Source organism: Lates calcarifer, linkage group LG17 (assembly GCF_001640805.2).
Source record: "Lates calcarifer isolate ASB-BC8 linkage group LG17, TLL_Latcal_v3, whole genome shotgun sequence".
Classification (NCBI taxonomy): domain Eukaryota; kingdom Metazoa; phylum Chordata; class Actinopteri; family Centropomidae; genus Lates; species Lates calcarifer.
In genome coordinates this window covers 23,423,495-23,441,746 of record NC_066849.1, presented here as the reverse complement: position 1 = coordinate 23,441,746, position 18,252 = coordinate 23,423,495, and the positions used below count along the sequence as shown (strand labels likewise).

Genomic DNA, 18,252 nt, shown 5'->3' with positions numbered 1-18,252 from the left:
GCTTTCAATAAGGCAGGCCATTACCTCACTGGCGCTTTTGTTCGGCCTATACAAGAGAGAACAAAATGGTTATTCAGGAGGACGCTTTAGATTTTTATTGTGGGCTCGCTATTCACAAAGAGCACCGTTATTGTATTAAAAAGAACCATCTGTGGCAGAAACAATGGCTTCAAATTATCTGTGAATACCCAGTGAACAAAATATAAAGCTTTTTCCTGCTCATTATGTGGGCTAAGCTAGGGGGTGGAAGATAGGAGAGGAGAGGCATAGACTTTGCTATAACTGACTTTTGTTGTTCTTGCTTGCATTCTTCTCCTTTTTAAATCGGCCCCCTTTTCACATTGTGTGTCGCCATAAACGGCTTTTCTTGTTGCAGGGCTAGCGGAGAGAAGACAGCGGAGCTCCAGACAGACAGCGGGGCACCGCGGGGCTGCACGCCGGCCAAAGCGCGCCGGCTGCGGTATCGAAACCGCGCGGACTACCGAGAGGAGGGGAAGAATATGCGGAGGCTGCTGCCGGTTGGACTCTTTCACGGCCGGCGCATGGAGCTCTGCCTACCCCCGGACAGGCTCGAGGCAGCTTCACCGGGGGGCGAAGCGGGAGGAAGATGTGGAGGAGGTTGAGAGAAACAGCATCTTGTTTTATTTCAACACGAGAGGAAGACAACTCCCAAACTGGCAGTAAGTTGGAGTGCGGTGGAGAGAAGCCCTGGGTGTGTTTATGTGTGTGTCGGTGTGTATGTTAGTGTGTGTTTGAGTCGATGTGTGTGTGAGTGCGTGTGTGTGTGTGTGTGTGTGTGTATGTGTGTGTGTAAAACATGCAGTGTTGTGGAATGACACCGCATGGCATCATGAGCTTGACTGACTGCCTGAGTAGTTGCTGGCCGGTTTGGTTTTCTGTACTCAACATACACAGGAATCATTTGTGCCATATATGATCATCAAATTTGACATTAGTTTTCTTAATGTAATTTAATAGCATTTATTTATTTCCTCTTATACTAAATATTTTCAAAAACGTTAAATTATACAACGGTTGAATTACAAATCTAACAGAACCCTCCGGATTATTTTAGCCTACTTTAATAGATGCGTTTTTATTAGACCATTAGAAAAAAAATCTTATTACACTCCAACGAATATTATGCTTTAATTTCCTCTCTCTAATTATATTTTACTACTTTTATTCTATAATTGAATTCATTACAGCCTAATATTTCGAACTAGATACTGTCAATGTTACAGCCTGATAGACCTCTGTGCCCTATGCTATAATATAATTTATTATAGTTTATCATCGCACTAAACCAAATAAATATTCTCCGAATCTATTTTAGAAAGTACATAACAAAATATAGTCACATTATAACAAACCATATAAGTTAAGCATCTTGTCTAAAGCCTTATTTGTGTCTTCAAAAATTAATTTATTCCTTCATTTATCTGAGAAAAAAGTCTTATATATGTCCTCCACGTTTATTTTCAGGCAGGTCTTATTAATGTTTTGATAAAGTATTTTCTTGGCTGCGTCTCCAGCCCCTGGTACGGCCCCTAGTGGCAAGAACAGACAAGTTTATTTCCATTTCACCTGAAATCTGCATGGGTCTCAGTGCCATTTACGGTTATCATTTTTGTCGCTTTGACAGGATTAGTCGTTTTATAGATTTTGGCGTCTGGAAATTTAAATTTTATTTGGATTAATTGACGTGTCCAAATATCAAAGCGATCACCACACCAAAAACATTATTTTAGATTTTAGTTTTACTTTTCATGAGACTTCAGAGAGGAGGTCTCTCCTGCGTGGCTGCTGTTGGAATAATATCTCAGTTTTATTTTGCTCTTTTTGTCGCTTGTTTTTGCAGAGATCCTATCACCTGAAATTGTGCAACTACAAAAACAGTATTTTGATATCACAGCGTGCCGCGCGCTATATTTGCTGTATCCATCCCAACCTGGTGTCGCAGGGGGCTTACAAGTGGTCCGAGGGAGCCGCCCCGCTAGTTTCTCCTGGTTTTTGTCAAACAACGGCTTTAATTCAGGATGATTGTGGATGCAGGGCCATTCCCGGCTGGATGGGGCCTGCTTTCAGAGAGCTGCAGGGCCCCGCTGTTCCTTTATTATCATAAGCAGATTAGAGGTAGCGGGGAACACACTCAGATGCAGATAACAGCCGAGCGGCCCATTTCAACCTTGCATTATAATGGACCGAGCTGCATGTGTCGCCTCTCGCAGCCTATTACGCACAAGATGAATCTTATGTAAGGTTGCCGGGGCCGGCATAATTAGAGCACGGGGGCTCCGCTCCTCCATTTATTATCAAATGACTAAAACAAAATAATATGGCTTGATCTATTCACTTTCAATTACGATTTAATCTGGAGACACGCATTTAAATTAAATTATTTCAGGTGTATGTACTTGATCTATCTTTAATTATTGGGATTGTCTGTGCTTGCAGATCCAGACAGGCAGATCAGTGGCTGTGTTGTGATTGAATACTTCAGTGGTTTTTAGTTATTTTCAGGCTACCGATTGTTGCTGGGTAATGAATATAATTTTAAAAAATATTTTTAGCATTTCTTATATATTTAACTGAACTTCTAAATACAACCACCCCTTGCTCCTTCCCTCCACTCTGACAAATCCCTGCCTAGGCTTTTGGAGTTGGTTGTAGTTCCGCCTGTGTCCAGTAGGCGGCACTGGTGTCACGCAACAGGACGCCTTGCTCTCAGATGGACAATCAGGAAAAAAGCAAAACAAGTGGCACCAGCACTCCCAACCAAAACAAAACTTCAGCCGTTTTGGACATTAAAAGCGCATGAGTGAATTATTTGGACTTTAAAGTGCGTGATGCCGGTTTCATATCATAATAATCGCGGGTCCGGTCGGTTTTGATCCGTAATAATACAGTGAAGCAGGTGGAGGCCGCTTTTCATTCACACTAATTGGCTGACACGCTTGTTCAGGCTTATATGAATGAGCTGTGCCTTTTGTGTAAACACACTTTATCTTAAAATATTCCTCACCTTTATTTCTCCTCCCCTCGTGTCCCCGGTAGGCCGTACGACCACCACACACACACCCCAGCACCGCACACCACCCTCCCCACTACAAAGCCCCTAACAACAACAGCAGTCCACTGTGGCGGTGGAAGTGGAGTGGAGTTGGGTCTTTGTCCGGACAGATGTAGCGACAACATCCCAAACAAAAACCGCTTATTTGTGCTGAGATGAGCCCGTCTGCCTTCTGTGTGTTGGCATTCAACTTCACTAAACAAAAGGACTAGGGGGAAACATCTTGGATTACCTTTCCTCTTTTCAACGTTAAAAACCAGCCGTGCCCCCCCCCAACACAACTCACACACACATCACCTCCATTCAACACTTTGAGTTAACTAACAAAGTTTATTTAAGTGTTGTTATGTTATTGGGGCCGTAAGTGGGGGAATTAGTGACTTTTTGATTTTGAACAAGAGAAGTGTCATAGTGTCGTGGGCCGTGACTTTATGTCAGAACAATGCTGTTACCTTCAAGTTAAGATAGCACTGACACCATTAACGACAACATTAGTAAGAAAGTTATTAAACTTCTTTTTTTATTCAACTTAATTATGATTTTTTTTTTTACCTGTGGCACTTTGCTTTTTTGCTGTGGCTCAGGCTACACATTTTAACAAATGACCAAAACATAAATAAATTGACCTACTCATTAGAAATTCTTAGGTATGTTTTTTGCATTTATTTGGAAACTTTTTTTGTCTCATTTTAGGCATAAAGTTTGCAAGACAACACTAATTTAAGCTACAGCATCCAGCAAGCCTCAGCAACTCCCTCTTCTTCTTTTTAATGCTAGAAAATGTTCATAAAATGCCACCGTGTATATCTAGGTCTATACATTCCCAGAGAAATGTCTCCATGAGCCTGGAAATAGTAAATATGTACTTTGTATTGGCTCATATGGACAGCTTGTGCGTGTATGCGTGTGTGTCTCGGGGCAGGGCAGACCCCGCCCCTTTATGCTAATTAAGGTCTCCCATTGGTGTGTCAGGGGAGCAGGCCGGCTCTGATTGGCCAGGTCGAAGCCATTTATTCGCTGACAGCCTCGTCACATGAATGGTTGTCTATTAACTTGTTCAAAAACTATCTGGAGTTGTCAAGGCTCAGGCGGACAGAGGCGAAAAAGTACAGTTTGTTAATGCTTTTTCGGAGAAGCGACGGGAGAAGTTTTGTGGACACAACATAGCAGGGACCTATTGGGAGAAGCCTCTCTGTCTCACACACACTCACACAACACACTCTGACACACACTCACTGAGAGAGGGAGAGAGAGAGTGAGAGTGTGTGGAGACGCGGCTTGGTGCTTGTTGTTTTTTGCCCAGAGAAAAAGTTGCAGAGAGAAAATCGACAGGTAACTTTTAGCAGCTGCAGCCCTGCGCTCCTCACTGTCCTGCCTCTGGCTTGTGGAGTTTGTCTCTGTGTATTTTTTTTCCTTCTGCTTCGGGAGCTCCAACTAAAAGCTGTTCCTGATGTATAACATGATGGAGACTGAACTGAAGCCCCCAGCTCCCCAGACCAACACGGGGGGCACGGGCAACACCAACACGTCCGGCACTGGCACCAACCAGAAAAACAGTCCGGAGCGGGTTAAGAGACCCATGAACGCGTTCATGGTGTGGTCCCGAGGCCAGAGGAGGAAGATGGCCCAAGAAAATCCCAAAATGCACAACTCGGAGATAAGCAAGAGACTGGGCGCGGAGTGGAAACTTCTGTCGGAGAGCGAGAAGAGACCTTTCATCGACGAAGCCAAGAGGCTGCGGGCCCTGCACATGAAGGAGCATCCGGATTACAAATACCGGCCCCGGCGGAAAACCAAGACCCTCATGAAGAAGGACAAGTACACCTTGCCCGGCGGGCTGCTGGCTCCGGGAGGAAACGGTATGGGAACTGGGGTCGGTGTAGGGGTGGGAGCCGGGCTGGGCGGTGGGGTGAACCAGCGAATGGACAGCTATGCGGCGCACATGAACGGCTGGACCAACGGGGGCTACGGTATGATGCAGGACCAGCTGAGCTACCAGCACCCCGGGCTGAACGCGCACAACCCGAGCCAGATGCAGTCCATGCACCGCTACGACATGAGTGCCCTGCAGTACAACACCATGACCAGCTCCCAGAGTTACATGAACGGCTCCCCGACATACTCCATGTCTTATTCCCAGCAAACCACGCCGGGGATGACCGCCTTGGGCTCCATGGGGCCCTCCTCGGTGGTGAAGTCCGAGTCCAGCAGCTCCAGCCCGCCCGTCGTCACCTCGTCGTCCCACCGGGCCGCCCCGGGCTGCCAAAGCGGAGACCTGAGGGACATGATCAGCATGTACCTGCCCGGGGCGGAGGTCAGCGAGCAGACCGCCCAGACCAGGCTACACATGTCCGGGCACTACCAGAGCACCGTGCCCGGGACGACGATCAACGGCACGCTGCCGTTAACACACATGTAAGAGACACAGAGCAAAGCGAGAGAGAGAAAAAAATGAACTTTTATAAGAGAAACTGTGGACTACTTAACGTTGGACTATTTTTGTACAGAAAAATTTCGGGGTGGGAAAAGTTGTATAGAAGTCTCCAGGAAAAGGACACACGACTCTTTTTTTCTTTCATTTTATTCTAAGGAAGCTCTAGAGGAAACGGTAGGAGATCCCCCTCTTCACTGGTGGATGAAGTTTGGAAGACTAGAAAGTGGGAGTCGCAATCAAATGTTTTATTATTGCAATCACCTTTTGTACAGTATTTATCAAAGAAACATTACAATCAGATGAAATTGTTTGTTAAACTGCAAGAGGTTGCATTTTTCTTTTCTTTTTTTATATAAAGCAACGCCAGTTCTGCAGAAAATATTAAACGTGAAAATGGCAGAACTGGAATTATATGGAGCGATCAGTTATGCTCCTTTATTACTGCAAACATTGGAAAGAAAAGGGACATAAAACGAAGCAGGTAATACTGTTTTTTTCATTTAAGGTCAATGTTACTAAACATTTTAATTTCTTAAAAAAAGATAAGACACTTTTTTCTCTCATACAGCTTAAAATATAGGTTGTTAATTTATATTTCCGTCTCCCACTTTTCATCTGTTAGAGGTATGACGCTTGTGCTCTTTATTTTCTAATTGATTTGTACAATTTCTGTATATTTACTGTGATATTTTAAGTTTTTATTTCAAAATTCATTCCCGTAGTTGTATTTTAAAAATTGTGGCCTGTACGCAGAAGCCAACCACTCCATGTATATATATACCGGAACTAATACCATCCTTATAACAGTTACAGTTTCAGCTGAGTATATTTTTTTTCAATATGCAGTTTGAAATGAATAAATTTTGGAAATTTGGATACTTGAAATTGTATGAGTTTTGATTTTATTTCTCTCAGTCATTTTTTGTGTGTGCAGGCAGTCATCACATGTTGAGTTGTCATCTGTCTTTTTTGCAGTTCTAAATTCTTCTCTGTAAATTCAAGACTGACTCCTTACATTTTTATGAATACAAAGTTTTACTTAGACTTAAGCTTGCAAATATTATAGTTTGGGGGAGTTTGTTCCTTTACTCAGAACTGATCAAATAATCCAAGCTTGTGCGTCGTGGTTAACCACGTTTCTATTTTCTAGTGCCTGCGGATGGCCCCATCAAGCCAAAGTTTGTTGCCTGTTTCCTAAAAAGGGGGAAGATTTTTCCATCAAAATGTCCAACATCCCCAGGTATAGACTGTCATTTCTCCTCTTCTATTATCAATCCAAAAAAGAAATACAAGCAGCTTTGCACTTGAGGCCCAGTTTACATTTTAAAATATTTCTTTTTAAGTATTTAAAAATGCATTACTCATTATTTGCAGACTTATAAGTATTTTGGGCCTGGTTTTGAATGGGACAGGGGGCAGTGGGAGGAATAATCAGGCAGCGCTGATACTAATATCTTGTCTATAAACAGGCATAAATCAGATTTATTACCCTCACTCACAGTTCTTTTGGATTTGTGTAAACTGACAGGAGAATTTATGTCACTGGTGGATTTTTATTCTCTAATGACACTTGACTGTGACAGCAGCATATCTGGGTATTTATGAGCCTAATATCATGAGCTCAGGCCTTTTTTCATGCTGTAACATTTCCTCTTGTTGTTAAGTTTTATCTAATAAGATGTGGTATTTTTTTGGACGCGTCCTCTGCTGTTTTTTCCCCCTCTCCAAATCACAGAGCTGGCTTATCAGCCTAAATGTTCAATTAGTTCTAAATTGAAGGTGAGCCCTCTTGAAAAGAGCCAGGTGTGCGGAACCAGTCCATGATGCTTTTCTCCCGCGATGTAATAATTCCATATACGAGTGTGGCCATTTTAATTTAATGTTTAATCAAACGGACCCTGCTGTTTCCCGTTAACCCTGGTTCTCACGGTTCAAGCTCTCCGGTGAATCGGTGCACACCACCACCAACACCACCACCACCACATCCTCTCTCCCTGCTGCCCTTAAACAACACCGTTCCCATGCATCTCTGTGCCAGCCAGGCTGCTTCTCCCCCTCCTATAATAATAATCCTTATGATGAGCTAACAGCTCGCTCTGAATTTAACTAACGGTTTTAAATCTGGGGGGAGTGTGTGTGTGAGTGTGTGTGTACAGAGAGATAGATTAGGGCCGTTGTGTCTTGCAGGCTGGGTCCCGGGGGAGCGGAGCTCACATTAACCGGCAGATGAATATTTGAAGAGGCCCCTCGGTATTTATCCATCCACTCTCTCTCTCTCTCTCTCTCTTTCTCTCTCTCCCTCCCTCCCTCCCTCTCTCAGCCGGACCTTCAAGAGGTCAAGGGATCGTTGGTTGCCCCATTAATTATTGATCCGAGCAGCTGAATTGGTTGTAATAGCCGAGAACATCGGTGATAAACAAATAGTTTTTAAAGGTCGGACGGATATAGACGCATTAAAGTCTCCCCCTTCTCTTCTTTCCATGAACACCGGGCCCCTGCAGGCCCCGAGGCCCCGCGAAATTATTATTTTTTCCCGGCTGAGAGCTGCAGCTTTGATGTGATGGGAAAGGTTTTTTTGAATGGATGCAGAGAATACTTGATGTATTTGAAGATCAACTTATATATTTTCTGTGGAGTGTCATAAAAAACGCTGTGGCTTATTTGTAACGCCTGTAAAGACGGATGCTGACACGATCATGCTGTTAAAAACAAAACCAGAGCGAAAGTATTTCACTCTTCTGTTGTATTTGATACCGGAGGAGAGGATGTTTTGGCTGATTCATGTTCCACATTTTTAAACTCTTTATTCGTATTTTCTTGTTTAAAAAAAATAAATCAGTCGTTATAAAACAGCTCTTTCCCATGTGAGTGAGGCCAAGTTCAGTCACAAACTAGGACACGGTAAATGTTCACTCTGAAAACACTGATATCGCGCTATCTCAGTAGAAAAATATTAGCCCGCATTTAGCCCCTGTGCTTTCCAAAATGTGATTTAATCTCGGAGGTGCTTTAAGCTCACTGGCGCTCCTGTTCAAACATTAAATAAAGGCGCTGCACAGCACAGCCAGCGCTGCCGGTGAGGCAGGGAATCAAGTGTCTAAAATGTTACACCTCATACGGCGATAATGTGTGAACGGCGACCTGAATCCACCATGATACTTTCTGTAAAACCCATTTGGTTTAAAAAATAAAGGAGCGGTAAGAGGCGCAGCTAAATGTTTCTGCTTGTTCTATCAAGCCAAAGGTTTAAACCATAGCTGTTGGAGGCAGAGGAGGGGTGGGGGGGTGGGGGGGTATGTAAATGTTCATTTACAGCGCGGACAACCAGGTGTGTTTTGTGTGATATAGGTAGAAGCTGTGAGGCCCGGTGAAGGTGTTCCCCTTCCATCCTTTCCTTTCATCCATCCATCTACCCGTCCGTGCGTCCGTTCATCCACCCATCCATCCATCCATCCATCCATCTATCCATCCATCCACCATCCATCTCCCCTTCTGTTGCTCGCGTGCAGAGTCTGGCTGTCGCAGCTCGAGGATATTTGGACTGCAACAGGTGGTAAGCGCGCGCCTCTGCTTTTTTTGTTTTGCCCCCGGTTTAAAAAAAAGAGAAAAGCTCCCAGATGTTATCTATGATAACCTGGCGTGTGTGTGTGTGTGTGTGTGTGTGTGTGTGTGTGTGTGTGTGTGTGTGTGTGTGGAGAGCTCGGGCCTCTGTCGCTTTCAAGTGGCCTATTGAAGTGTTTCATTACATAAGTATAAAAATTATTGAAATTGTAGGCGACTAAAACTTAGTTCTCCACATGGTATAATATAGATATAATAAGTGTATTTTATCTGGGTCGGTCGCAGCAGGTCACGAACCGTTTTTAAACATGAAACAAGGCTGGGAAGTTTATCAGGCCTCAGGTAACAAGTAAAAAGAATAAAATAAAGCAACATCACTGACTTCAATTAAAAAATGAAGATACTGTTAGTCACAGTGTGAGGACATGGTTAGGTGTGTCGCTCCACAGCTTATACTGGCCGCTTTCCAAATCCTATGTTTGTTGTTGAGATTATATGATTTTTAAAATTAGGTCAAATGACCCCCCTCACCCGCAAACACACACACACACAAGCAAACAAGACGAGCTTAGTGGCCCTGTAATCCTACGAGAGCCACTTTCCTTTTTCACCACGTTGCGGATAATAAGGAGGAGGGGGCATGACGTCACCCTCAGATAAAGCGGTCCACTGGTCCTTATATGTGTTTCCGTTGGATAGTTTTACTTCAGTGGTCCTATATATTGTATTTAATTGCAATAAACTAACACAATTATTAACATAAAAACGGAGATGTTTCGTTAAGTCCGCTGGTGTCTAACAGGCCTGTTAGAGCGGAGTGAAATAGCTGAAATAGGCCTTTATTTATATATTTTCAAAAACTTTTATTTTAGCATTTTCAGACTAGTTAAGGCTATTTATTGTCATTAAAGACACAATATGTCAAGATTTAAAACACAGGATCGTATCACTCTTATTGACTGATAGGCCTTTTTGTAGAAATACTAAAACTAGACAACGAATAAGCGATTAAATACATTTTCAGACGCAGTTAACTGTTAATTTATTCATTTATTTATTTCACCTCTGAGCACAAAATTCAGTCAGGTGTTTTCATGTTGTTTTCCACAATTTCCCATTCTGTGAAAAAAGACCATGTCTGGTTTTAACGTGTGAAATGCAGATTAGGTCTTTAAAGTATCCTACATACTTTAACACAAGTTACCATAATGTGCCTTTAATGGATGTAGACTCATGACAGTGGTCTTCAAGTTAAAGGGAAAAAAGTTAGTACAATGAACCTTCCTGTAGGACTGGTGCTTAATGAATAAAATGTGAAAACTTCTAAAAATAATCACCCTCACAGTGTTTATGTTCCTCTCTTCTCCTTCTTGTGTCATTATTATTCTGCAACCCAGAAGTTTTTTTAAGTCTCCCCGACATCTCTGCCTCCATCACAGAGAAAGACTGCAAGAATAGTTGAATAGCAAAACTGTCAGAGCAGAGAGCTGTCGTGTGTATGTGTGTTGTAGTGTGTGTATGTGTGTTTCAATGTGTGTGTGGAGCGTAGAGGGACTGAATGGCAGCCAGTAGCCTGCTGATCTAGCGCAGGTGCAGAGAAGGGAAGCGGGCGGTGTGTGTGTGTGTGCGTGTGTGTGGAGGGGGTTTCTCTCTCTCTTTCCCTCACTCTCTCTCTCTCTCTCATCCACACATGCACACGCACACACACACACACACACACTCACTTCCATTGAATAGGACCACACACTGACACAGACCAGCATGCCATCAGCCTCGCGCTGCTCTTTGCTTGCATTCTCAGAGGCTCGAGGCCTCTGCCACACCACCACCACCACTACCCTCCACCATCCTGCGCCCCCACCCCCACATCACCAGTGGCTCAGGCTCCGTTTATCATTTCTGCTCATTGATGCTGACAGCTTTATAGAGGCCATCATTAAAGGAATGCAGCGGATCACGACTCCAGAAAAAAAAACAACCAACAATGTTGTTACTTTTTCTTTTTAATGTAACTGTAGCTCACAGAGGGGGAGGAGGATATAACAAAGCACATGTAACTTACTCAAATACTGTAGACTGTAAGTTATTTTTTAACCTCTTCTTCATATCACAGCATTTGGCACACTGTGTCAAATAAGTCACCATGATGTGTAAATAGCTAATGGTGAGGCCTATAGGCTAGAAACTATATGCAACATAGGCTATAGTAGACTTAGCTCCACCTGCACCAGCTACACCAGTAAAATGCTGGTTACATGTTTGTATAAACCACTGTTCAGCCTATATGCAGCCGCTTACATACATTTATTTCACTTTTTCCCCTTTTCTCTGAGGAGAAGATTCATGTATCATTATTTACTCTGTGTCACGTCTGAAAGCTGTGGTCCTTGGCTTTGATTGACTATTATAAAATCATCTTTCTCCCCCGATGTGGCTGCATAAAACTTAAATTATTCCTGCACTTCGTTTGGCTTGTTTACTGTTTCGGTTCCCACCACACAACCACTAATTAAACTGAAAAATAATTATTGGAAATGCACAGTTTAGACAGCATTGTAGGTTAATACAGTCATAACTGGGCTATGTGATCTGATGAACAGTGCTTCAGAGGTGTCCTGAAATTAAGTAAAATAGTTAAGATCAGTTCTAATAGAGATTATTGATGAAAGCTGAGTTTTCACTCCTCTGATGAGAACATGTGTCTGTTCTGCTTCTTGAGGAGATTAGTACAGGCCAAGGGAAAGTGCAAGGGAGGGGAGAAGGAAGGGAGACAGAGAGACAGAGGGGTGAGGGGGGAGTGGAGGGGGATTTTTCTCTGAGAGGAGCCGACAAACAACAATATAAGGCCTTTTGTACTGTAGCCTGCCAGGGAAATCCGTCTGCTCTGTGTTAAAACTGATCTGAGCTCTGCCATAAAAAAAGAACAGGATCGCTTTTAAATCAGTTGAGCTCATTGCTCAAAAGCTGCTATTACTCTCTAATTTTTAAGTCATATTATTATTACTTCTTTAGACCACTTAGTTTGCTTCTTATTGAATTAGAAACTCCATAACTTAACTTGTACTCAGCCATCATTTTCAATCTAATATTCAAATATGATAATATAAAACAAATGATTTAATTATAGAATGTTTATTTCATTTTTTGTTTTGTCAAACCTTTTTTTGGGCCAGTATCAGAGTGTTTCTCCTAAATATTCAGACTGAAAGCCATTACACTTATTAAGGCTATTACAATCACTGTTACAATTACATGGTGTTATTTCATTGTACAGACTAATTTTCCCTATAGTCAAAGAAATGGAAAAATGCAAGTGTCAATATGCGCATTGTCTTATAACTAATTCGAGTTAATACAGCCATAATGACAGTATAACGGCACGCTAATTGGCCTTTTTTCCTTCACAACAATGCTACCAGATCAGCATCTCTTTATTATTTAATAACGTCAAACGCTTGGCTGGCTGTGCTGGCTGCTGAGCCTGCTGGCTGCTGTTGCGAGGAGGACAATGCAGCTCCAATTCAGGAGGTTCACTCATGGGCTATATGGTCAGTGAAAAAAAAATACAGAGGGAAGAAGAGGACAGAGGCTTTTAAAGCAGTTGCCAGAAATGTGAACAGATTGAAGGTGAAAAGGCACAGAGAGGCCTTTTAGCTTCAAATAAAATCAAAATCTTTACATTAAATCAAAATAAAGGCACTTTTAGACAACGCCAACATCTTCACTTTTTTTTTTTTTTTAAATCGTTTTCTTGTTTTCTTTAGGATTTTTTCGGCCTTTTAGCTCATTGAGGCAGCTTGAAGCAACAGGTGACTGTATGGGACCGGCCCATCACGCAGCTACAAGTGAAAGTGCTGCATGGTCTGCTGGTCTATTGTTGTCCGGAAATTTGGACACTGTGTGTGTGTGTGTGTGTGTGTGTGTGTGTGTGTGTGTGTGTGTGTTTACAGATGTCCCTCCTCGGGCCTTGGGAGATGGGGGGTGGGGGTAGTATTTAATCTGTAGATCCAGTGTAAGTAAAAAAGAAAAAGATCAAATCCAATACTTTCTTGATATCAGATACAGAAATTAAATGCACTTGCTTATAATAGTTTCTGTTGGAAAGTCCAGGCGATAGACACAGAACAAAACTATTTCTGCGTTTCCTCTTCATTAGACTTTGAAGCAGTACAACAATTTCTCTGCCTCCAGTCGCTCGTCTGGAACAATATCAGCGGGTTTCCCGGCTGACTGCCACCCATGGCCGGCTCAAGGAGCCTGGCAGCTCCGGGAGGGGGGGAAGGGGGGAGGGGGGTCGCGGGTGGGATGCCTGGTAGAGACACAGAAAGAGGCGATCATTGCTGGACTGTCTAAAACGCTGCAGTGACTGGGTTTTCCCACTAACACACACACACACACACACACACGCAAGCACGCACGCACACACATCGGTTGCAGATTTCGATCCAGTTGGCTGCAGGTTTTGCAGCTGTGTGGCCCATGAACAGCTTTGATTTTCGGCACCGTCACTTGTTGAATCAGGATGATTTTAAAAAACGGAGGTCTCGATTTCTTTGCCTCTGGATTCAGCGATTAGATAAATACTGCCGTTTTTCGTTTCTCGTTTCACAATACAGTCTGCCAACGAAACTTAAAAGCTTAACCCTTTATCATTTTCTGAAATATCGAGAAAAGCAGAGAAATTTGATGCGTATTTGTTCCCTTATTGTGAACTTTCTACAATATATGATACTGTAGAAAGGGTGTAAGACAATTTCTCTTTATGAACAGTTGTAAAATGCAATAGCTGATCGATTTTACAGGATATATATCAGAGGAATTCTGTTTTATCTTTCTTAGTCCATTGCTTTTAATTTCTGCATATGTACGTTTTTATTCTGTCAGAGTGGACTGCTGTAATTATAATTTAACTATTACAAATATGTGATTGAATGTATTTTTTGTGATGGCACCGCTGAGCTGGAGGCAGTTTGTAGGCATTCAGAGATTCCTTGATAGAGAAGGCTGTTGAGCTGATGGGACTGAATCATCATTAACAAGCCAACAGACACAGGAACCCCCCTCCTCTGGTCTCATTTCCCAGCATAGACACTAACCTCTTTCACTCTGTCATCAGCCTGACTCTCTCTCTCTCTCTCCCTCCACCGACTCCAGCATACAACAGCACAGTCCATTGTTCCCGGCCCTCCCTCCCTCTGCCTGGCCCCCCGACCCAACTGTTGACCAACAACTCCACTCGCACATTAAACGGGGAGGTGGGGGGACGGCGGGGGTTGTCCTATTTTAGAATATGACACATCTAGAAATGCGTGTTGAAAAAAAGTGGGTCTAAACTGGCTGAAAAGGTGTGGCTGCTCAGCATTTTATTCGATTAGAGGCACATTTCTAGGGGGTGGGGGATTACTCACACCAATGGACCAAAAGAGATTTAAAATAAAACAAATAATTCGCAAATATTGAATATTAATTTAAGATAAAATATAGTTCAACAAATATCCCAAGGGAATAAATGATTCCAGTTTAGAATAAACATTGCGCTTATTATTTCAGCATATTTCAGCAGGCCTATATTGTGCCAACAGTAGCCACAGTTTGCTCGCTTGTACTGCGTGTGTTGCTTTTCAGAATAAAAGCTTTAGAAATGGTGTGCAGCAGTGGAAAAAAGGGGGGGTCCGTAGCCCGCGTGCCTTTCTAGCCCTCGGGGACATGCGGGAGCCTTCTGAATGGATGCTGGAGAAACTGAATGTGTGTTCGTGAGAGTGTGTATGTGTTAGTTAGTGTATCTATCTATCTGTCTATCTAATCTGACCTGATCTGGACTATTAATTAAAACTACTGTATGAATTTTCTTATGCAGCAGTGCTTAGAATTACACTGCTACAAATGAGATTTACAGAATGGATTTATTAATTAAAGAAAACAGTAGTGAGGAAGTGTGTGTTTGTGTTTTGTTAACATTGGCTTTATCCAACTGACCCCAGTGCTGTAGCCTTCTTGTAAAATAATAATAATGATACTAATAATTACAAAATCAATCTTTTCTTCCTCAAATGGTTTTTTCTTGTCCTCTGACGTTATTAAAACCCAGTGTAGCAAAGTAAAAGCACAGAAATGATGACCTTTGTTTTGTATCAAAGTGGGCCTCTTAAGTTTCTGAAATTGACATAGAGAAGTGATGAAACATGTCATCAGTTCAAAATCAAGTGATGAAAGTACAAACAGATAAAACAATGATAAGTATGTTGTTGCAGCTTTCAAAGAGGGCTGGTTGTCTCCAGGATCCCAAACAGACAGAACCCTGACAACATTAAAATATTCTTATAGTTTGTCTCTTTACAGAATAAGGCACTGTTACCAAAATTAAAACTTTAACAAAATACTTTAAGGAGTTTCATTTATATTGATAATGTGCTTATATGGAATTATGCTGTTTTTGAAACTGGTTGTCTTCATAATATGATTTTAAAATACTTTACAGACATATAATTGTCCTTTAATAATGTGCCAACGCTTTAAACAAAGTGTGTTCATCATTATTGATCCTGTGTATTTTTTCCATAGACTTTAAAGCCAAGCCAGCCAATGCTGCTAACACGTTAAATAAACGATTAAGGCCACTCTAATTTGTTGGGAATTGGAAGCATGAGTGTTTTAGAGGAGATTACATTTCCACGTGTTTGTCGGCACTGTGTGTGTGTGTGTGTGTGTGTGTGTGTGTGTGTGTGTGTGTGTGTGTGTGTGTGTGTGTTTTAAAGCAGATCTCCAGGACAAGGTGTTAATGTGTTTTAAGGGTAGGCTTACATTACAAGGTGTCACAGAGATAGTGTAGTTGTTCAAAGGCTTTGTCACTGACATCAACATGACAGCACTTTCAGCTTCACATACACTGACACACACACACACACCACACCACACACCACAGAGGCTACACATATACAGTATGTAGGCCAAGCTCATCTTTCAGACAGCACTCTCCACTTGTGTTTTCTCCACTTATTTTCTCCTCTCTTCAGGAATCAGCACATCAGATAAATGCATCCGTGCTCAGTGGATGAAAGCATCCTCTAAATGTCATTTGCCAAATGTTTTTGTGTCATGGGCCTCAGCAACAGACACATGCTGATGAATTTAGACCCTTCAGTGCAGAGACACCCGGGCTGTTCTAACAAATCATGTTGACACACAGAACATCACCCCAGATTACATTTCTCCATGTGGAAATGCCATATCTCTTTCACTGGTGAATTATTCATCTGACCCGTGAACCTTCGCTGCTTTACTTACATTGCACTCTCCTTGTTCGCTAAGTGAATCACCATTTCTACCCAGCATTTTTGAAATTTTTAAAAGTATGGGTCATAGGTTTCTTTAAACATTATGTATTTTTCACAAAAATGAAGAATCTATAGCTGTGAAACCTGACTGAACTCCGTTTTTTTCACTCTCTAAGTAACCTTTTCTCAAAAAAGCTCGATTAATGAAACTTAATGAGTGAACTCTCTTCATAAAATACATTTTACTAACTCACACCTACAGCTGAGATGTTATCAAGAAGGAATTCCCTCTTAATTATTGACCATTTAACATCACAGCTCCTGAAAGCTGTAACACAGTCAGTTTACTGGCACTATCAATCTTTAAGATGATAATAATGTCATCATAATATCATAATTAAGGCTGTAATGGAATCAGACAGCTTGTCATCTTACAGATTATAGCGTATCTCACATCTGTAATCTAACACAGAGCTCATTTAGACACTAAATATCTATACATCAGTTTGTTTTGACTGGTGTAGACTCTGCTGTGGCTGATAAGAGTCAAACACTTATGTTATATATTGTATGTGATCTAATTTTGTGTTAATATATAATATACCCCTCATCCTCTGCTGCTTTCCTGAGATGCAGACAGAGGATGTGCACAGTTGAAACTAAAAATGAAAACATTGTGCGGACCCTTCCATCTTAACATTTCTGCATTTGTTCAGCTCCCACTGTATGAAGAGCAATTTTCTTTTATTATGCGTAAAACCTCGTTCCCAGTCGATCGTGTTGACTGTAGTGTAGATTTCGATTGATTGCATCAGTCACTATCAGGCTATTCTGGAGCTGGTGACTCTGAGGTCTCCCTCTCTCCCTCTCCCTCTCCCTCTCTAGTCTCTCTGACAGAAGCTGTTGTTGAATGGAAGAGTGGCCTCTTTCAGTGTGGGTGTCCCCTCGGGGCCAACTGGGAGAGATAATCAGACAGGACAGTTACAGGCAGACAGACAGGCAGGCAGATGCAAGTTGTTTCTCCCTGACTCAGACCAAGACACATTTGGAAGAATTTTAAATGGGCATTTGTGATTGTCCACCAGATACTTCTGTTAAAAAAAAAACTTAATTTTTACATTTTTATTGTATGTGTATTATTTTCTCCACTTCCTCCCCCCTTCAAAGTCGAACATTAAGTCTTTAAATCCTGTCTGCAGTTTAATCTGTGCAACACAGTGATTTTGCTTCTTTGTGGACACATAGATTTTGTTATTGTACTACTTTCTGGTCCACTCAGAGAAGCACATATGTACTTGTTGCCCTTGTAACGCAGTGGCTGCATCCGCACAGAGCATTGCATACACCCTCTGATGACGAAATTCCCACTTATACTTATGGATAAGGAATGCATAACACTAACTTTAGTCTTTGCAAAATCTTCACTATCATCTTAAGAGTAGACATGAAACATTAAAACGCCGATTAGATTAGATAACAAGAAGTCTCAATAGTACGAGTGAGGAAATTGGGTTCTTGCAGTACAGGAACATCAAATAGAACCATTTCCATAATGTTTATAGTAAAACAAATATAAATGGAGCTACAAGTAAGAATATTTGTGCAGTATAAAAAGTTTTAGACTCACTGAAACCCTTCAAATTTTATTTTATTTTATGGCGTACTTAGTTATTTATTGGCACATCAATGTGCCCATAAGACACAGCAGTGCAGCACTGCAGTGGTGCAATGTGTCAACATAACTTCTTACATCATCATAATACCATTATTATAATCATCCAAGTAATTAGAAATGTAAAACAGAAACTTAAATATGAATTGAACTTTGTCTTCAATCTTAAATCACAAAACAAACTTTTCTTTTTTCTTTTTTTTTCTCTTCAGGGAAATCATCAAAGATCAGAGCTAAT

General features: G+C 41.7%; 1 protein-coding gene and 1 long non-coding RNA gene across 8 annotated transcripts in view; both read left to right on the top strand.

Moving 5' to 3' along the window:
• The window catches only part of LOC127143480 (uncharacterized), a 151,455-nt gene that overhangs the window by 104,620 nt on the left and 28,583 nt on the right, over positions 1-18,252 (top strand). For all 7 annotated transcript variants that reach the window (XR_007814935.1, XR_007814933.1, XR_007814936.1 and 4 more), the window contains one exon: positions 377-680. This is a non-coding gene — a long non-coding RNA (uncharacterized LOC127143480). The remainder of the gene's footprint in view (positions 1-376; positions 681-18,252) is intronic.
• On the top strand, positions 4,082-6,392 carry sox2 (SRY-box transcription factor 2). The gene has a single exon (XM_018687200.2). It carries the CDS (start codon positions 4,524-4,526, stop codon positions 5,490-5,492), a length of 969 nt encoding a protein of 322 aa, XP_018542716.1. The 5' UTR covers positions 4,082-4,523; the 3' UTR covers positions 5,493-6,392.

What these genes read in the sequence shown, in the direction of transcription:
- sox2 (XM_018687200.2), top strand. Translation starts at nt 4,524, where the DNA reads ATGTATAACATGATGGAGACTGAACTGAAGCCCCCAGCTCCCCAGACC.